Below are 20,030 nucleotides of genomic sequence, written 5' to 3'. Positions count from 1 at the left end.
CCAGCCACATGACCTTAGAAGTGTCTGTGGACAACACCAGCTCTTGAGATTAGAAATGGAGATGAGCAGCACCTCCCAGAGTCAGATTACAAGACTTAATGTCAAGGGGAAACCTTTATCTTTATATATTGTGTTGGAAATAAACATAGAGGGAACCAATGACTTTCATGTTTTCCCAATACAAATAATTACAGCTCCATAGTTTGTGAGTGTTTATGATTATACATTTAACACTCTTCATGTTCCAACCTAACTCTGAAAGGTTTAGTCAAGCTTACTGTATTATGAATACTCACAGACAGGCTGATATGGGAAATGGCACACCATCTTTCCTGGTTTTGCAGTCACCAGATCTTTTCTCTACTGATTTCTGCCTTAGAATCACAGAGTTGGAAGAGACTTCATGGACCATCCAGTCCAACTCCCTGCCAAGGAACAGAAAAATTCCATTCAAAGCACCCCCGACAGATGGCCATCCAGCCTCTGTTTAAAAGCCTCCAAAGAAGGAGCTTTTACCACTCTCCAGGGCAGAGAGTTCCACTGCTGAACCGATCTCACAATCAGGAAGTTCTTCCTCATGTTAAAACAAAGTATTGTGCTCCAGAAAGCCTTTACCATAAGAAGCAGCACTACAATTTTCTTAAAAACTGGGAACAAACCTCCAGTTTCTTGCAATTTCAGAAGCAGGGTCTGTGGCAGATGAGACTTGCTGATGTTTCCATCTCTGAGGTAGAGGAAACTGCTGCCTGAGGTTGATTTGGGAGAACAATACATCATGAAAATGACAAGTGAAGGCCTTCCATGGAGGAAAACTGCAATCTCAACATGTTAGTAGCTCTCTTTGGGAATATTTGGTGCAAGAGATCCTCTACTACTTAAGTCATTCATTCTTTCTGCATAGTCAGGAATAACTAAAGCTCTGATTATGTTGAATGTAGCTTATACTTTAGCATTATAGGCTTGACAGTAATTTAAGGTCTACAATTTTATTTAAATTTCAGTACTTAATTCAGCAGACATTTTAAATGCCGCTATTACTTAGGTGCATTTCTATTTGTTTCTGGGAAGATATATTTGCAATGGGAACTGCTAGAATTCCTTAGCATTATGCACAATTACTGTTATGCTTGAAACAAAGCAAACACTCTTAATGAGGAATAGTGGAATTTTACAATAGATTCGCTGTTGTAAATTCAAGTGACGTGAGAAAAGTGTTTGATTTCTCAGCCTTGAAGGAATCGCGTCTGCCACTGAATGAAGCGAGTGACATTTCATTACTCTGAATTTGCCAGTGCTATCGGCCTCAAAAAGAAAATCTGTTAGTAGCTCATGCTTCATGTCTCATACTGCTTTGCTACATATCCCAAGGGATACATGTATAGTATAAAATTACTTAAACTAATGAATTTCAATGGTAATTAATTCCCCCCTCCTCCAGATTGCCCCAAAATATGACAACTAAACTGCAAGAATTTCACTGTCATAGTACTTCAATTGAATGCATTAAATATACTAATACCCAGAAGTAACAAACATGTTGATATTGTGGTTGTGTTTCTTTTCTTTACTAACTCTAAAGTTAACATTTTTGAAAGAACTGGCAGAATGGTATGGTTGCTACTAAATTTGCTTGGAGACCTGTGGGCCTCTGTTCCTCAACATCTAAAATTGAACAAATTCTCAGTGCAACTCAGCCAGGGCTAGCAACAAGGGGAAATGTTCACAATCTCACTCTATAATAAACCACTTTTGACAGCGCTAGCTATTTTTTCATACAGAAACAAAAGTGATGCTCGTAACCGTTAAGTATACTTAGGTACTGGCAGATTTACCTTGAAAATTTTTGTCTTTTGTTTAAGACATTAAGTGCAGAGAATTACCTATTTCACAAGGAATCATAAATTATGCAGCTGGACTTGTCAAGTTTTTTCTTCCTTGAATGGCTGGAAGCAATAAATCTGCCTTGTGTGCCTGTGCAACTCAATCCAAGACTCAGTTCGCACTATTGCTGGTACTTGGAGTTATGATGCCATCTTTCCAAATACAGGCTTTATAAAAGAGATGAAAGGTCATCATAACTGAGGAGTTGAAGCACAGAAGTGTGGCCTGCCATTCAATTGTCTGGTCAGAGTTTATCAGTTGACTGTCTGTTATTTGATCATGGCTGAATACTGTCAAATATTCTAGTCACATTTTGAGAACTAATCTGCATTCTGCTCCCTACCTACCCCAGCTTTCTTTTAAATAATTGAGTTTTTAGAGAAATACTTGCTGCTTTTCTATTTTGTCTTAAACTTTTGATTTTCTGAGTTGTTTTTGGGTCCTATGTTGGAAGAAAGCGGAATATACAGTACACTCTCAGGTAAAAACGAATTCCTCTGGCACAAAGCAGGAAAACCTTGCTTTGTGCTGAATTAATTTGACAGCTGGAAAGACCCGGGTCTTTCCAGCAGTGGGCGCTGTGTGTATTCGGCCATGGATCGTGTTGCGTGACTTCTGGTCCCAATCCACACAGTTGTTTTGGCATTTTGGGGCTCCTGGAGCCTGAAAAACCCAAGACAGCCCCCACCCCTCACAAAACCCCCTATAAAAGCCTTAAAACTGAAAAATAACTTACCTTCTCCAGAGGTCACCTGGCACATAGAAATGATATGCCAGGAGAAGGGGGGGGGGTGGAAATCATTCCTCCCCCCCTTCCTGGCACGTTATTTCTATGCACCAGGAGAGCTTTGGAGAAGGCGGAATGGTGGCCGGGTAAGTTATTTTTCAGTTTTAAGGCTTTTCTGGGTGGTTTGTTTTGTGTCCGGTGCCCTGCTGGAAGGTCCAGCAGGACATCTGCCCCCCCTCCCCGAAGAAACCCGATTGAGTGCAGGTTAAAGTCATGTGTGGAACCACCCTCAGGGCCCTTCCACATGGCCATATATCCCAGAATATCAAGGCAGAATAACCCACAATATCTGCTTTGAACTGGGTTATCAGAGTCCACACTGCCATATATCCCAATTCAAAGCAGGATATCTGAGATTTTATTCAGCTGTGTGGAAGAAGCCTCAGCTAACCAGAACTCAACAGCTGGAATTCTCAAACAGCTGGCAAAAAACCCCTGGAGAAATACTTTAAATAACAATTAAAATATACATGTAATAAAATAAAATTGTGTCACATTGCGTTAAGTTTGTCTTTATTTGCTTTTAATTATTGTATTTCAGTATTAATATCAAGTCAATACAGTTTATGTATGATATTAGGTATTTTATTAGATCAGCCTACTTTTATTAGTAACTCTCAAACAACCGGAAACTGCATTTACCCGACATCTACCAATCCCCACGGGTGACAGTTAACTGAGAGTCTATTGTACAGTGAATGAGTGCATGTACAGAACTAAGTCATTGTTCAGTTTTCTTCAGCATATCTCCCTATCAATATTTTTGCCAGCAACTCCAGCTAACATAGGCAGCTGCGAAGGGTCATGGAACCTGGAGTCCAAAATATCTAGAAGATAACAGGTTGGAGAGGAATGGTGGAATGGCTAGTGTAAAAAATTGGGAGAGATGCAAAATCAATTTTCCATTTACCCATTAAGTTCATCAGGTGATTTTGGGTCCACCATCTCTCAGCCTAACTTACTTCGCAAGATGATTAAGTATATAAAACAGAAGGAACATAGCCCATCCTCCTTGGAGAAAGGGCATATTATGATAATAGATAGCTGTATAATAAAATACAACAATGATAATAGTGAGTGAATTTATGACCTCAAATAGAAACCTTATGCAACATTGATAGATTTTAATAATTACTTACATTATTTGTTGCTTAATAGCTAAGGATTAACCTTTTCCTTTTGTAAATCAATATAAGCATCTTTTGATTTTATGGTGGCAGATCTTCGCAACGTACTGAATGTGTGGATGATAGGAAGAATCAGAATCAAATAATACATTTATTTGATAAAATGAAGTTAATGGTTTAAAAACATTTGCACTATCATTTGGTTACATCCTCTTTTTTATTTTAATGGAAAGTGTTACCTAACTTAGCACTATATCTCAGGAACACTTTCTAGATCTCAGTAGCCTTTTTTAAAGCAGTGGTGGTGATGCAGCACTTCTGGCTTGTCACATTGATTCTGGCTTGTTTCCATTTATGTCCTCCTGCTGACATAATGGCTTCTGTCGTTGGATCAGTGAGATGAGAGGAGGGGTGATTCCTCCTCCTGCTTGTATAATGGGTGAGTCTTCCAGAGCAAATGGGGCATTGCATAAGTGGAGGCTGAATCACACAGCATTGCATTTCCCTCACAATTACGTAGTTCTTTCTAAGTCTTTTGGTACCATTCATCACAAAAGCTTGGAAACATAATTGTATGGGACTTGGTGGGTGTTTGCAGGACAGATCTCAAGGAGGAGAGGTCTGCATTCGCAGAAGAAACTCCTATATACATTGCAGCAAAATATACTTCCATTTGTTTTAAGACACAGAGAAGGGCTCTTCATCAGATCACAGAATACAGGAAAAATGATATGTGAGGAGGAAATATCCTGGATCCAAGTCATGTGAGACTTTATACATTTCAGCATCTTTTATTGTATTGAAACATATTCTTCAGTGATGCAGTTATTCTAAAATGTGCATAATATTCTGCTTCTATGAATACCCTGGCTGCTATGCTACGCGGTATTTGACATTTCTGATAGTCTAGGGGCAGCTCTAGGAGGAGCATATTATAGTAATCCAATCTGAAGGCAACTAAAGTGGGCATATTTTGGCATGGTCTGATATCCCCAGACAAGATTTTCAATAGAAATATATAAAAGGATGTGCCTGGCATACCAGCAAAGGCTCCTCTTGCTACTATCTTGTCTCTAGTTACATACCATATCAATGATCACACATCTCATACTGTTGACCTCTTCTTATGGATGTCAGCAGTTTATTATAGATGTAAGTGTAGGAGACAAGAGGGGGCAAAGAAAATATGCTCGGGTATCCAGTAGAAGTCCTCCCATAACACCTTCCAAAACCAGCAATTTATGATGTAGTGCCAGGAAAGTGCTTTAGCAAGTTGCCATGTTAATGTCATAGAAAAGTGCTTATGGGTACAGCAGTACTATATGGAATTACTATCATGACTAGTTCCTAGCAATTGCATAAGAGCCCCCAGTAGTGCAATGGGTTAAACCCTTGTGCTGGCATGACTACAGATCAAAAGGTTGGCGATTCAAATCCAGGGAGCGGGGTGAGCTCCCGTCTGTCAGCTCCAGCTTCTCGTGTGGGGACATGAGAGAAGCCTCCCACAGGATGGTAAAACATCCGGGCATCCTTTGGGCAACGTCCTTGCAGATGGCCAATTCTCTCATGCCAGAAGCGACTTGCAGTTACTCAAGTAGCTCGTGACATGAAAAAAAAATCTATTTAAACAACCAAAGTCATCTCCATCCCAGCAGATTAAGACAGATTAAGTGTGCCCTGATAATTATCCAGGAACACTATTTATTATCTGGGTTTATAATGCTAGAAAAAATATTTGTTAAAAGAGGGGGAGATGGTTACTTACTTGAACACATCAACACCTTTATGATTTCAGGTTTTCCAGTGTTTACCAGCTGCTAAAAACACTGTAATGAACTGAGGAACAAAATAAAGCAAGTACTTCTAAGGCACTGGAAAAAATATTCAAAGTAGTGAGTCAACAGGTTACTTAGTAATTTTATTTATTTCTTGAAAGATGTGATCTCACAATGTTGAAACTATGGAACACACTGGTCACACATAAAGTCCTGAGCTTATTATAGCTTCCTGCCATTGCATCTGTCTTGCTCTCTCTGTGTAATCTATACACACTGACAAATTACAATGCAGTCTGAGCCCTGCCACATGCACAATGGAGGACCTTCTTATAGCAACACCAATGGCACTTCAAGTAGCCAGCTAGCTACTGGTCAAAGGACATTAAGTATAATGCCAAGTTTTAAAACATTGTGCTTTTAAATACGTTACAACCATACCCTCGGTTTGCTTCTGACACGATAAATAAATAACTGACAAATTATATACAATAGGAATAATTTAGCAGACATTGGTATGGTGGTAGAATCTTGTGATGGCGGCTTTTCTCCTGCTTCCTTCTCCATCATCATATCATCATAAGTGAATGAATGGTTAAAAGGTAATGTGTGTGCTCCATGTGGTCTTACTTTTTGTATCTGATTCATGATCCATTGCATCATGCAGAGCAGTCTCATTTTTAGACTGATTGAGCTTTTATTTATTTATTTATTTACCGGATTCCCCCCCCCCCCCCCCACTCTATCTCAACCCCCCAGAGTGGCTACACCTGAAAATCGTTAAGAAGCTTATGCGCTCCTCCGTCATCTCTTTGGGACTTCTTTTTGGTGTGGAAAATTTGAATTAGCTGTTCATGTATTGTGCAGTAACTAACGTTGCTCTCTAACTATGTCTGGCACTGTTCTTTGCATCCCTAAAACGGTCTTATATTTCTCCATGCCTTGCTGTCATCATTTCTCAGTCTTCCCCTTTATTAGCCTATAATCTGCACTGCAGATCTTCCTAGTCATCTATGCAGGTTCATTCCCTGCCTGCCTTCCTGCCTGCCTGTCCTGGTCTCCCTAATTGCATTACAGCCCAAATGTATGTTACATGCCATCTTCCCTTTGCTCACTAATGCCACTCACATCCACAGCAAGCCCACTGAGAGAGGTAAGCAAATTGCATTTTAAACAGGGTTGGGGTTTACAGAATTACGTTATGCCTGGAGGAACACTAACTAATGGAGGTCTGTAAGGGGTAATTGGAGGAGGGAGGGGCGGTCCATGTTTGCCTCTGTGTGCTGCATGCAATTGTGGGCCTTGTTTCTCAAATGAAATGATAAGTGTAATATTTGAGACCCAAGGAAATGCTTGCTAATCTGGGCACGTCTGCCCTTTTTGTGTGTGTTGTAGCAGTAAGTGGACACTTCATGTAATGTTCCTAACGAGAGAGAAAAGCAGCCAGAGGCAGAGAGCTGTGCATCTGCATGCTTAAAAGCATGAGCTCTTAGTGTTTGTGATTGTTTGGGAAACTGAAATAGCTCCTTCTAGTGTGGCACACTCCATGTATTTGTGCCCCTAATTCTCTCTAGTCCTTCTGCAGCATTTTGCTATGAGATGATCTGAGGTGACCCTGCAGCTTCATTATCCACTGAGCGCATAGGAGAAGCATGGGCAGAAGATTGTGTCTTGCTGCCAGTAGAAAAGTCTGTGTCTCCTGATGCTGCAGAACAAGAGAGTAGAGAAAAGGCCAAACACATTTAGAAACTCAAATGCATTCAGCTATGAGATACATGAGTTGGAAAGAAGTGGATTCAAACAGGGAGAATGTTTTATGGATGTATAATGCTATCAAGTGCAGCTTTGCCTTTGGGAGATGGTGATCGGGCTTCGGACAACGTGGCCGGTCCAGCGGAGTTGATGGCGGAGGGCCATCACTTCAGTGCTGGTGGTCTTTGCTCCTTCCAGCACGCTGACATTTGTCTGCCTGTCTTCCCAAGAGATTTGCAGGATTTTTCAGAGGCAACGCTGATGTTTATTTTGACTACCCTGCAATTGCTCTCCGGGGCTAAAATACCACAAAAATTCTAGCATGGGACAGGTGCCTTTTCTCTGTTTGGCCAACCACCCTTTTCACACTACATAAGTAAATTTCACAATGATTCCACTTTAAATGCCATTCTTGCTTCATATGGAATCTTAGGATTTGTAGGTTGGGAAAGTGCTAGGACTCTCTGGCTGAGATCTATCAAGATTGCTCCCTGCATGGCAAATCCCAGGAGTCTATAAGATGTATCCATAGCAATTAAAGTAGAATCACGATACTACAAATGTGAGATATAAAAGGACACAAATGCTTTGAATGACATTTGCATTCTTGACAAAAGTGCGTAACATAAATATGTCTAGAGTTTGTAAATAGTTTGATTATGAAACAGGGAGCACTTCAGAGTATCTCAGAGAAAGATCTTAGGATGGGAAAAATCCTTCTGAGTTACCAGAGGGGTTCTTTTGTGTGTGTCAGGAGCAACTTGAGAAACCGCAAGTTGCTTCTGGTGTGAAAGAATTGGCCGCCTGCAAGGGAACGCCAGGATGTTTTACCATCCTGTGGGAGGCTTCTCACATGTCCCCGCATGAGAAACTGGAGCTGACAGACGGGCGCTCAGCCCACTCCCCAGATTTGAGCCACCGCCCTTTTGGTCAGCAGTCCTACTGGCACAAGAGTTTAACCCAGGCATGGGCAAACTTTGGCCCTCCAGGTGTTTTGGATTTCAACTCCCACAATTCCTAATAGCTGGTAGTCTGTTAGGAATTGTGGGAATTGAATTCCAAAACACCTGGAGGGCCGAAGTTTGCCCTTACCTGGTTTAACCCGATGCACCACTGGGGGCTCCCATTACCAGAGTGAAGTCAACAATCTGCCTTTGTTCAGAGAACAAGATGGCCATCTCTTGTGTCTTCCATCAGAAATGCCTGCAATGAGACAAGGCCTCTCCTTTTGAATTGTGCCTGAAGGCTAAGGAGGGCTGTATCTGCTCTTTTATTTGTTTTAACTTATGGCTGCTGTTGTTCTGATCCCTATGGTGATCACAGGATTTTCTTATCAAGATACAGTCAGAAGGAGTTTGCTATTACCTTCCTTTGAGGCTGACTTGGCTAAGGTCACTCAGGGCCCTTCTACACATGCAGTAAAACCTGGAAGTGACCAGGATAAAAGTGGGGTGGCTAAATGATGGCAGAATCGGGTTAACACTGAAAAACATGGATTTAAAAGGTGCACTTAAAACCTGATTGTGCCCAGAAAATGTGCACTTTTATATGACTGTATATCCCTGCAGTCATGAAAGACACATGACTTCCTTCCTTTCCCCCTGTGTAGACTGCTCCAGTGCACATGCACATTTTAAAAGCCCAAAGCAACCAATCAGCTATCAAAAACTGGAATCACAGACACCCAGGTAGCTAAAGGGAAGCACAACTGGAAAGCAGTTAGAATTCTTTCTTTCTTATAATATTAAACAAAGCTTGAATTAACAGTTCAGTGAAGAGACAGATAAGAAATCTGCTTGCAAATACATTGGGATCTCTGCATGTGTGCATATGAATTCCAGCGCATCTCAGAAAGAATTTTGTTTTAAAAAAATCTTCTGCCAGATGTCCCCTATCTGCCCTCCGATCTTCTTCAAAGGAAGGTATGAGGAAAGTGGGGGAGCATTTCCTGGGACTGACAGGTCTGTGTGTGGACTTACTCTTCAGGTCCCGGGAATTTTTGCCCCACTTTTAAAACCTGCATTTTGACGTTGTCTGGAAGCACCCTCAGTGGATTTCCATGGCCAGGTGGGAACTTGAACCCTGATCTCCCAAAGTCTGAATCCAATACACAAACCCCCTAAAGCATGCTGAATGTCTAAAATACAAACTAAAAAGAGTCTTGTATTTATTCTTGCCAGGGCTAAAAATTAAATCCTAAATAATGATATTTTTAGTGGTCAATGAATCTAAAAATTTGCATTCTGTGAAAACAGGGTTTGGGAGGTTGATTTGCGTGGACTGCTTTCCCCATTGGTGCTGCATGTGTCTTCCTCTCTGATCCTTGCAGCAGCATTTCCCAGCAAGAGCAGTAACAGACAGGAGTCTGCAGGCAGGCAGGAACATTGATGAGTAGTTAAAAGGAGCTTTGAACTTCCATTCTCAGTCAGCTATGAGTATGTTGGTGAGAAGAGCTTGTCCTCTCTGCTTTGCTTCATATTAGTCACTGTTACATGTTTGTCCCAGCATTGGTTGTCAGTAAAATGCAGTCTACTGCTGGGAGCCTTCTTAGAAATTGCTGACAGGCTTACGTATGTGCAGGCAATTTCGCAGCTTGCTCATACCCCTGGATTCAGATTTGAGTTTTGGCAGTGGCCAGGAGTGCCTTTGCACAGCTAAAACTGATGCACCAGCTGTGCCCATTTCTTGAGATATCATATGAGGTGACATATGCCTTGGTTCTTCATTTGACAAGTACAGCAGAACTTGCTATTGGTCCATTTTTGGAATAGTGTAAAATGTTAATTATTTACTTTTAAAGCCCTACATGACGTTTAATCAGACCATCTAAAAGGCTGTACATTTTTATGTGAGTCTGCCCAAATTTTAAGATCTTGGTGGGAAGGTTTTTTCTTGGGCCCTTCCAGACAGGCCCTATATCCCAGCATCTGATCCCAGGTTTTCTGCTTTAAACTGGATTATATGAGGCCACATTGTCAGATAATCTGGGGGCACTTCCAGACAGCACTAAATCACAGGTGAACTAAATCACAGGCAAAAAAATCCCAGGACTTCAGAAGAGGTACACATACAGACCTGTTTGTCTCAGGATTTCTGCCTCCGTTGTCCAGACTTGATCCGTTGTTGCGAGATTTAGAGGCTCCAAAAATGGCCACCGCAGGACTTCTGCCGGAAACTTGGCAAAAGTTCCATTCTTTGTCCTGGCCAGAGAAACTGTGCCCTCCAGATGTTTCATGAAGTATCTGCCACGCTAACAAAGTTTATGGGGTAGGTCGACTGCTACCCAAGTTATCACTGCACAATCAAACAGGAACACACATTTTCAAGCCAGGAACAGAACTTTGCCATTATTGACACTTTTTAGAGCCTGGCTGCCTGGACACCTGTCCAGACAGATTTGGTTGTCTACTTGTGGCATCAAACAACAGAGTGCTGTTCCTGGGTTATACATGGCTGTATCTGATTGCTTTTCTTGTGAAAAAATGTACAGCGTTGACTAGGGAGCCACAATTTTATCCTGTGCCCTCCACACATTTCATGAAGTTTCTGGCACACAAACAAAATTTTCATGTTCTACTCAACTATCATTTTCTTTTTAGAAACCGACCTAACATCAGGAACTAACATCTAAAACCCGGGAACAAATCTAGATAAAAACTCCTGTGATTTCTGATTGCAGACATTTGAAGATGCAGATATTTGGCTCAAAACTGCGATATTCCCACATCTGGAAATCTCGTGTTTTTTGCCTTTTGTAGCAATTGCTTCAGCATTTACAGGGAATGGTGGCTGGCCACTCTCCTGTTTGCTGCAGAAACTCCTGTGATAAAACTACTGTCTGGATGAGCCCTGGGATAAACAGAAAACCTGAGATCAAATCCTGGGATATAGGGCCTGTCTGGAATGGTCCCTAGTCCTACCAACTCTCTGCTGTTTTTGCTCCAGCAGGTAGAGAACTTGTTGTGTAGAGAGGCTTGTAAATTGTTGTGGCAGACAGAGCCTTTTCTGTTTTATTTTATTGAATTCATATTGATAAAGAAAATTGGCTTGAGGATTCTTCATGTATTGTAGAAGGCTTTCATGGCTGGAATCACTGGGTTGTTGTAGGTTTTTCGGGCTGTGTGGCCGTGTTCTAGAAGCATTCTCTCCTGACGTTTCATCTGCATCTATGGAAGGCATCCTCAGAAGTTGTGAGATCAGACCTCTGAGGATGCCTGCCATAGATGCAGGCGAAACGTTGGGAGAGAATGCTTCTAGAACATGGCCATACAGCCCGAAAAACCTACAACAACTTGATTCTTCGTGTCTCTGTACAGCAGGAAGTCAAAAGAAGCCATTAGAAATAGCCAAAGCTCCAATGATGCGTGTGTGCGTGTGTGTGTGTGTGTGGAGGATGGTGGTGGAGGACATAGACCTATGCTTTGCATCTAGGAGATCTTGGCTGCAATCTGATATTATCCCCAACAAGGGTCATGCTACTGAATCAGTGGGATTTACATGTTGACTTACCATTGAATAACTGATTCTACTGAAATTGGGAGTAACCAGTAGGATTTTAGCCCCCCTTTAATCTCTATGATTTTAAGGTGTGCTTAGGGAAAAAATCTCCTTCCACGCTGCCCTTTGTCCCAGGATCCGATCCCAAATTATCTGCTTTAAACTGGAATATATGACTCACCACTGCGAGATAACCTGGGATAAGCAGATAATCTGGGATCAGATCCCGGGATAAAGGGACAGTGTGGAAGGTCCCCAATTGAGAGCTTTAGATATTGTTGCACCACAACTCCCTTCGCCCCTTGCCATTAGGCAGGTCTGATGGGAACTGGTCTATCAACATCTGGGGAGCTGAATGTTCTCAATGTCTGGTATGATACTGATGTTATGGACTGTTCAAGGGAAAATGCATTTCACTTACCAGAGGTAATAAGATATGGATTTCTTGGATATTGACTGAGAGAATGGAATGCTGGGAGTGATTGGTGAGATGTCTGAGGAAATTTGAATAAGGCAGGTGGAAAGGAATAAAGAGGGTAGTCTGTCAGATATCATTTATGAGTAGGTTTAAGAGTTTGAATGGCAGGAGAGTTAGCTAGAAAATGCGAATGACTGAGAGATTAACTGAGAGAAAATACATGACTTTTAATCCCCATTTTTTGCAATTGTTAAGTCAGTAGATAAAAGCATAGTCCTATATTTATAACATTACTGGATTGTTGTGGATATTTTTGGCTCTTATTTTGCCAGTAAGTCAATAACTGTTCATTATAGCATCAAGAGAGGATCCAGAAAACAGAAAAAATAATATTTTTGATGGTTTAGAGGAAAAAAATGGGTTCAGTCCTGGTCTTAAAGCAATTCTTGTCTTGTTGAATATACCTTCCTGCAAGATAAGGCTTTTCATCTGAAACTGGCTCAATTGGTTTTCATGCTTGCAGCATTTTCATGGTTCTTTTCAAAGGCTTATCTCTTGCCTTACTCGGAAAAGACGTTTGGCTGACTTAATAAAGTACTAAAGTGACCAGAGCCAAAGATGTCAAAGTCTTTATATTATCATCAGGGTTAATGTAATATTTTTAGTTGAAAGAGCCGGTTGAGCTTTGACTGCTTTGAATTTGCCAATGCACAACAGTGTTGGAGAAAAGCTTGGAATACCATAATACAATATATACTGATTACTGGAAATACAGTTTCTATTGCGATTTGATAGAACATAGGTTAGATGAGTTGGAAAAGGTATCTAAAATAGGCTATTCAATAGAAGACTTTACATTCTTTATTGGTATGATACTTATTCCTGTAGGATACAATGATATATTCAAGAAATATTTCTCTATCATACAGAAAACATAGTTTTGAGATAAATATTGTAAGAACTGGGAGTAAGAATAAAATGTAAATACTTGTTTGTCTTGTTTACATGCACAAGAATTCCTTATGAGAGCTGAGATATTTTCTCTCTGTTGGAAAAAGCAACCAGGAAAACTCTGGTTTGTGGCAAATTAATTTGATAGTGGGTTTATTCCACGCCTTGTTGGAAGGTGCGGGACAAACTCACTACTTCCGTTGTCTGGACTGCAGTCCAGATAGTATCCCCATGGTTTTCCGGGCTAAATTCACCTGGAAAACTGTGGGAATACCAAGTGTAACGATCAGCCTGAGCTCTAAGGAATAATACTTCTAATATATTCCCTAGCACACACACTCTCACGTTCCTTCGGCTGTTATATTGCCCACAGCTGTTCACCTATGTAAACTGGACTGAATGACCATTCAGCCGTTGATACCAATTTGAAGGAACAAAGTAGAAGACTTTGTTTTCTAAGGCTCCAACTGGACACCTGTCACAAAGCTCGATGTGTATTGAGGTATTACTGCCACCACTCAAATAGCTTTTGAGAATTTATCTTGATGATATGTCTGAGGTAAAGCTTGATGTGCCCCAGCCCTTCCTTTGACTCCCTCTAAAGTGTCTGAGGCTAAACGATGTTAGAAACTACCGGAACCGACTTGATGGAATGAATCAATTTGAGGACTTCATGTAAAGTTGAACTAGAACAAAGTTTATTTATAATTACTAGAACAAACAATTGGATGCTTCTTTGAGTTACAAAAGTGTGTATGGTTAGCACAGCACAATCTTTTTAAACGGTTACTAAGACTTAACAAGCTTGCTGAACTCCCCAACTGGGTATCTATTCCCTCAGACAGACTAAACCTATCTGTCCCCTCAGCGTATCTAGATCCCACTAGAATATTCTGTCCTTTAGAGTGTATAGGCAACCAGTGTGTTTTTCTCCCACACCAGTTCACAGGCGGCTATTGACTCTCCAGGCCACTCTATAGCCACACCTGCCTTCAAACACTCTCCCTCCGGAATCTTCAGCTCACTCAAAAACTACCCTCTCCCTTCAGCTTAAAATCCAATCTCTCTCCCTCTGCTGTTAAACCCCTTCTCTCTCGGATGTTAAATCCCTTCTCTCTCTGTGACAGAAGCTGCCTGCCTTTATTACACTGACAGCTCCAGCTCCTCCCATCTGTCCTAGCCAATCCTGGAATAGCTAAACTCCTCCCCTCTGCTGATCTGACTTTCCTTGCATTTCCCTCACTAAGATGGAGCCGGTTCACTGTCTTTGAAGGCTGCGGCCTAACCAGAAAGGTATGAGTCCATTACACCAACCCCCTCCCCAAAAGACCCCCAAAAGCCCTTCAAAAAAAGAAAAGTACTTACCTGGCTTCCATTGGAGAGTTGCTGGTGCTCTCCTGGTCTGTAGAAATGACATGACAGTAGAAAGGGGGGGGGGCAGGAATTGCACTCCCTTGTCCTGGAGCATCATTTCTGCATCAGCTCTCCAATGGAGGCCAGGTAAGTACTTTTCCTTTTAAAGGGTTTTTTGGGTTCCTTTGGGGAGGGGGTTAGAGTTCCAGGAGGACATCTGGACACTCAACCCAGAAAACGTGTGCTTTCTGGGGTGTGTGTAGATGGGCCCCTGGGAACATCCTCGTTTTTAAAATGTGGATTCTCCTGGAACTGCCCTAAGTTTATCAATCTAATAGCTGGAGAAACCTAATTGCCTTGCATGGATGCTAGTGGATATTTACCACTAAGAAGAAGGTTAATTCAAGCGAGTTATTAACCCTTCTCAGGGAGATTTCTGGTTTTTCCAAAAGGTTATGAATGCCATTTTCCAAATGGTTATGGAGATTTCAATTTCCCACAACTCTCTCAATAGGAGTTTTGAGAAGGATGTTTGCAGAAATTTCATGAATTACGAACTTGTGTATGTAGCTAAATGGACCTCAGACGATGGAAAAGTCCAAATACATCCATCTGTTATGGAGTCAGGGATTTTTGCCTATCCAATCCACACTGTGTGCTCCTTGCATCCAGCCAATGGTGGAAAGTAGTGGGGAGGACACCTTAGAAATGGGGTGCAAAAAGTGAGTGCAAGCCCAGGCAGCCAGAGCTTTTCAATGTTCTCCAAACCCACATTTGCACGTTTCCCTCCCCTGACACATGCTCTTTACAGGGGCATTGTGTGAGTCAAACCCTCTTCTCTCCCTGTCTCTTTCTCCATGAAATACATGAGTGATGGAACAAGAACTCCTTGAGAAAATCTCAGTGAGTACTAGATGTGTAACTAGATGTGGAAGTGGTGACAAATGTAAGATATTTATTTATTTATTTATTTATTTATTTATTACTTGCACTTATTTACCGCCACTCTCAGCCCAAGGGGCGACTCGTGGCGGTGAACAACAACATGGAAAAGACAATTTACAGTCATCAGAACAATACATAACATGCTACTACTACTTGACATATACTTATCCTATACTAATAGTAAAAATCCGCTTCGTCGTATCATGGGTCATAGTCAGTCTCATAGTCGTGGTCCATTCCGGTCGTCATTGCCAAGGATATAGTACTCAGTTGAAGGCCAACTCGAAGAGCCACGTTTTCAGGCTCCTACGAAAGGCCATCAGGGAGGGCGCCTGTCTAACTTCAGCAGGGAGGGCGTTCCACAGCCGGGGGGCCACCACCGAGAAGGCCCGCTCTCTCGTCCCCGCCAGGCGTGCCTGTGAGGCAGATGGGACCGAGAGAAGGGCCTCCCCGGATGATCTCAAGGTCCTCGTGGGCTCGTAGGCCAAGATGCGGTCTGCAAGGTATTTTGAGCCGGAACCGTTTAGGGCTTTGTAGGATAATACCAGCACCTTAAATTGGGCCCGGTAGCAGATCGGCAGCCAGTGGAGCTGGGACAGTAGGGGCGTTGTGTGCTCCCTACGCCCTGCTCCTGTTAACAACATGGCTGCCGTGCGCTGGACTAGCTGGAGCTTCCGGGCCGTTTTCAAGGGCAGCCCCACGTAGAGAGCGTTGCAGTAGTCGAGGCGGGATGTGACCAAAGCGTGTACCACCGTGGCCAAGTCAGACTTCCCAAGATACGGGCGCAGCTGGCGCACGAGCCTAAGCTGTGCAAATGCTCCCCTGGTCACCGCTGAAACCTGGGGATCCAGGCTCAGCGACGAATCCAGGGTCACACCCAAGCTGCGAACCTGAGCCTTCAAGGGGAGTGCGACCCCGTCCAGCACAGGCTGTAACCCTATACCCTGTTCGGCCTTGCGACTGACCAGGAGTACCTCTGTCTTGTCTGGATTTAATTTCAGTTTGTTCGCCCTCATCCAGACCATTACAGCGGCCAGGCACCGGTTCAGGACTTCGACGGCCTCCTTAGTAGCAGGTGGGAAGGAGTGACAGAGTTGGACATCATCTGCGTACAGGTGACACCGCACCCCAAAACTCCGGATGATCTCACCCAGCGGCTTCATGTAGATGTTAAACAGCATGGGGGACAGGATGGAGCCCTGAGGAACCCCACAGGTCAACGGCTGTGGTGTTGAACAGGAGTCCCCCAATAACACCTTCTGGGTACGGCCCTCCAGAAATGACCGGAGCCACTGCAAAGCAGTGCCCCCGAGACCCATCTCTGCAAGGCGCCCCAGAAGAATACCGTGGTCGACGGTATCGAAGGCCGCTGAGAGGTCCAGGAGCACCAACAGGGACACACTCCCCCTGTCTAGCTCCCGGCGCAGATCATCGACTAAGGCGACCAAGACCGTCTCGGTACCATGTCCCGGTCTGAAACCAGACTGTGCCGGATCCAGATAATCCGTGTCTCTCAAGAATACCTGGAGTTGTGAGGCCACCACGCTTTCCATGACTTTGCCCAAGTAGGGGAGATTGGAAACAGGCCGAAAGTTTTCGAATTTGGTGGGGTCCAGTGATGGCTTCTTCAACAGCGGCTTTATAATAGCCTGTTTTAGGCTCGCTGGAATCTTGCCTTCCCGAAGGGAGGCATTCACCACCACCGTTACCCACTCGGCCAATCCCCCTCTGGCCTCCTTCAGAAGCCAGGATGGGCAGGGGTCTAGGATGGACGTGGTGGGTCTCATTCCTCCAAGTATCTTGTCCACATCCTCGGGCTTCACAAACTGAAAAGAATCTAACAAAATAGGACAAGCAGGTGCTTGTGTCACATCCACGGAGACTGCATTTAATGTGGCGTCCAGCTCAGAGCGGATCAAAGCGACTTTGTCTGCAAAGAACCGAGCAAATGCTTCACAGCGCGTTGCCGAATTGTCAGGGCTCCCACCTGAGGTAGGGGGAGTTAAAAGACCTCTGACAATCCGAAACAACTCCGCCGGACGGTTTTTTACAGACGCAATAGTGGCCGCAAAGAAAGTTTTCTTTGCGGCTTTTATTGCCGCGGCATATGCCCTTAGAAAGGACACAAACCGTGTTCGATTTGGCTCGCTTGGGTCCGAGCGCCACACGCTCTCTAGTACCCTCTTCCTTCGCTTCATCGCTGCCAGCTCCTCAGTGAACCAAGGAGCTGGTTTAGCTCGGTTACTTGAGAGGGGACGTTCCGGAGCGATCCTGTCAATTGCCCTGGTCATCTCCCCATTCCAGAGAGCGACCAAGGCATCGACATGGTCACCTACCGAGGTGGCGGGAAACTCCCCAAGAGCCGTCAGGAATCCATTCGGATCCATAAGCCTCCTGGGGCGGACCATCTTAATGGGTCCTCCACCCTTGCGGAGGTTAGGGGGCGCAGTGAGCCTAAATCTGATCAGGAAGTGGTCGGTCCATGGCAACGGAGAGATAGACAACTCCTCCACACCGCCACCCTGCTCCCATCCCTGGCAGAAGACCAAGTCCAATGTGTGTCCAGCACAGTGGGTGGGGCCAGTTATTCGTTGGGACAGCCCCATGGTCGCCATGGCGGACATGAAGTCCTGAGCCGCTCCTGTGAGGGTTGCCTCGGCATGGATGTTGAAGTCCCCCAGCACAAGAAGCCGTTGGGACTCCACCGCCAGGCTCGAGACCACCCCCGCTAGCTCAGGTAGGGAGACTGTAGTGCAGCGAGGTGGACGGTACACTAACAGAATCCCTATTCTGTCCCGGTCACCCACCCTCAGGTAGACGCATTCAAAATTTGTGGTCTGCGGGATGGGGCTCCTGGTCAGATGGATGGAATCTCTATAGACCACTGCGACCCCGCCTCCCCGTCCTCCGGCTCTTGGTTGGTGTTGCACGGAGAAACCTGGCGGGCAAAGCTGGGCGAGGTTTACGCCCCCAGCTTCATCCAGCCAGGTCTCCGTGATGCACGCCAGATCTGCCCGCTCCTCCAGGATTAGATCCTGGATCCAGGTCGTTTTTCCGTTGACAGATCTGGCGTTCAACAACACCACCTTCAAGCCGGAGGGTCCGCTCACCTGGTTACACCAATTTACCTTAGGAGACCGATTGGGGGTTGTTAATATGGATAAGCGTTCCGAATTAGGCCGAATTTGAGGTCTCCTTTTTCCGCATCTCCTCCTTCCCACCACGACCTCTATGGGGGCCCCTCGGCTAGTGGAAGACCTCCCCCCCTCCATGCCGCCATCCATAATCAAGAGATTGCTTTCTACTTTGCTCGTTGTTAGATTTTTTGGTTCTTGCCAACATCCTCTCTCCCCCTCCCCCTCCCTCCCTATCCCATTTTCGTTCGCAGGCTCCAACCCACCTCCTTTTTTGCCCCCTCCGCTACACAGAAGTAACAGGGACAGTACATAAATGGGGATGGGGAACCACATGGATAGCAGCAATACAGATGGTGGTGGTGTTCCAGCCACACCAATGGGCTAGATCTTAAAGTGCAAGTTTTTAAATGCAGCCCTGTCTATGGTAGTATTTAATCAACAGCAGACACTACGTGCTATCGGGCACAATCATAAAGTGCTAGGTCTAAAGTGCTCTATTCGACAATAATTAAAGTGCGGCACGGAGGGATGGGGAAGGGGCGAAAGTGCTGGTGCAATCTAGCAGCAGGCAGCAGGCGCCTAAAGTGCTCTATTATGTTCTCACCCTGTTGGTACAAATGACAACCAGGAATATACTAAGTTGGTAGTATATATTACCCTCCAATGGGGGTGAAAGTGATGGCAAATTGGTTAACTACTGATATGATCCCCGGTGGAATCTTTAGACGGTTGGTATACAAGCGGATGGGGGCTTCCGGAGGTGACAACTCAGCGGTGGGCAGCACAGTTGGTCAATCAAACTCTCATTCAATATGTATCAATATAGGGGCTGGCTTAAAGGTCTACACAAAAATCTACATAAGGCCAGCACAAAAATCTGCGCAGAGGTCTGCACAAGAAGGTCGGCACACAATAACCCATAAAGGTCTACACAGAGAAGCCAGCGCAGAGGGCCTGCACAGACACAGTCAGATCCTCCGCGGCTTTATCGCTTTGCCCTGATGGAGGATGGGCAGCGATGGAGGCCGTGACTCGGCGGCAGGCCTGATGGACACGGCGGCCTGCCGCGGCGGCGGCAGCTGGTGACGGCCACGGTCTGGCAGCGACTGTCGCCTGATGGAAAGGTGGCGACGGCCCCCAGTCGTGGCGGCTGTGGCGGTCTGGCGGTTGTTCGGTCTCTCCCGCGAGATGATGGTGGTTTCGTCCGGGCGGCAGCGATGTCGGCCCAACGGCACAGGCAGCCGCCCGACAGCGGCCCGCCGGAAATGGGGCGCAGCGGCCGCAGCTCTGCAAGGCGGTGATGGTGGTCCGGCGGCCCGGCGGCGACTCAGCTCCCACAGAGGGCGACCTCGTCCAGGGCGGTGGCAGCAGCGTTTGCACTGGCCGCGGCCTGCTAGTAGCAGCGGG

At 44.7% G+C, this 20,030-nt stretch overlaps 1 protein-coding gene across 3 annotated transcripts in view; it reads left to right on the top strand.

Annotated features, from left to right (window-relative positions):
- The window catches only part of SUSD4 (sushi domain containing 4), a 119,630-nt gene that overhangs the window by 38,581 nt on the left and 61,019 nt on the right, over positions 1–20,030 (top strand). Inside the window, exon 1 of one of the 3 annotated variants that reach the window (XM_060754204.2) lies at positions 6,592–6,723. The exons of 1 other annotated variant lie outside the window; for it this stretch is intronic. In XM_060754204.2, the coding sequence (XP_060610187.1) occupies positions 6,657–6,723 (67 nt within the window). In that variant the 5' untranslated portion in view covers positions 6,592–6,656. Of the gene's footprint in view, positions 1–6,591; positions 6,724–14,424; positions 14,482–20,030 lie in introns of those variants that run through there. One more of the 3 variants, XM_060754206.2, reaches the window with a different exon arrangement.

The sequence above is a fragment of the Anolis sagrei genome, chromosome 1 (assembly GCF_037176765.1).
Source record: "Anolis sagrei isolate rAnoSag1 chromosome 1, rAnoSag1.mat, whole genome shotgun sequence".
In the NCBI taxonomy this organism is placed as follows: domain Eukaryota; kingdom Metazoa; phylum Chordata; class Lepidosauria; order Squamata; family Dactyloidae; genus Anolis; species Anolis sagrei.
Note: the sequence above shows the minus strand (reverse complement) of the source record. Positions and strands in the feature narration are given on the sequence as shown.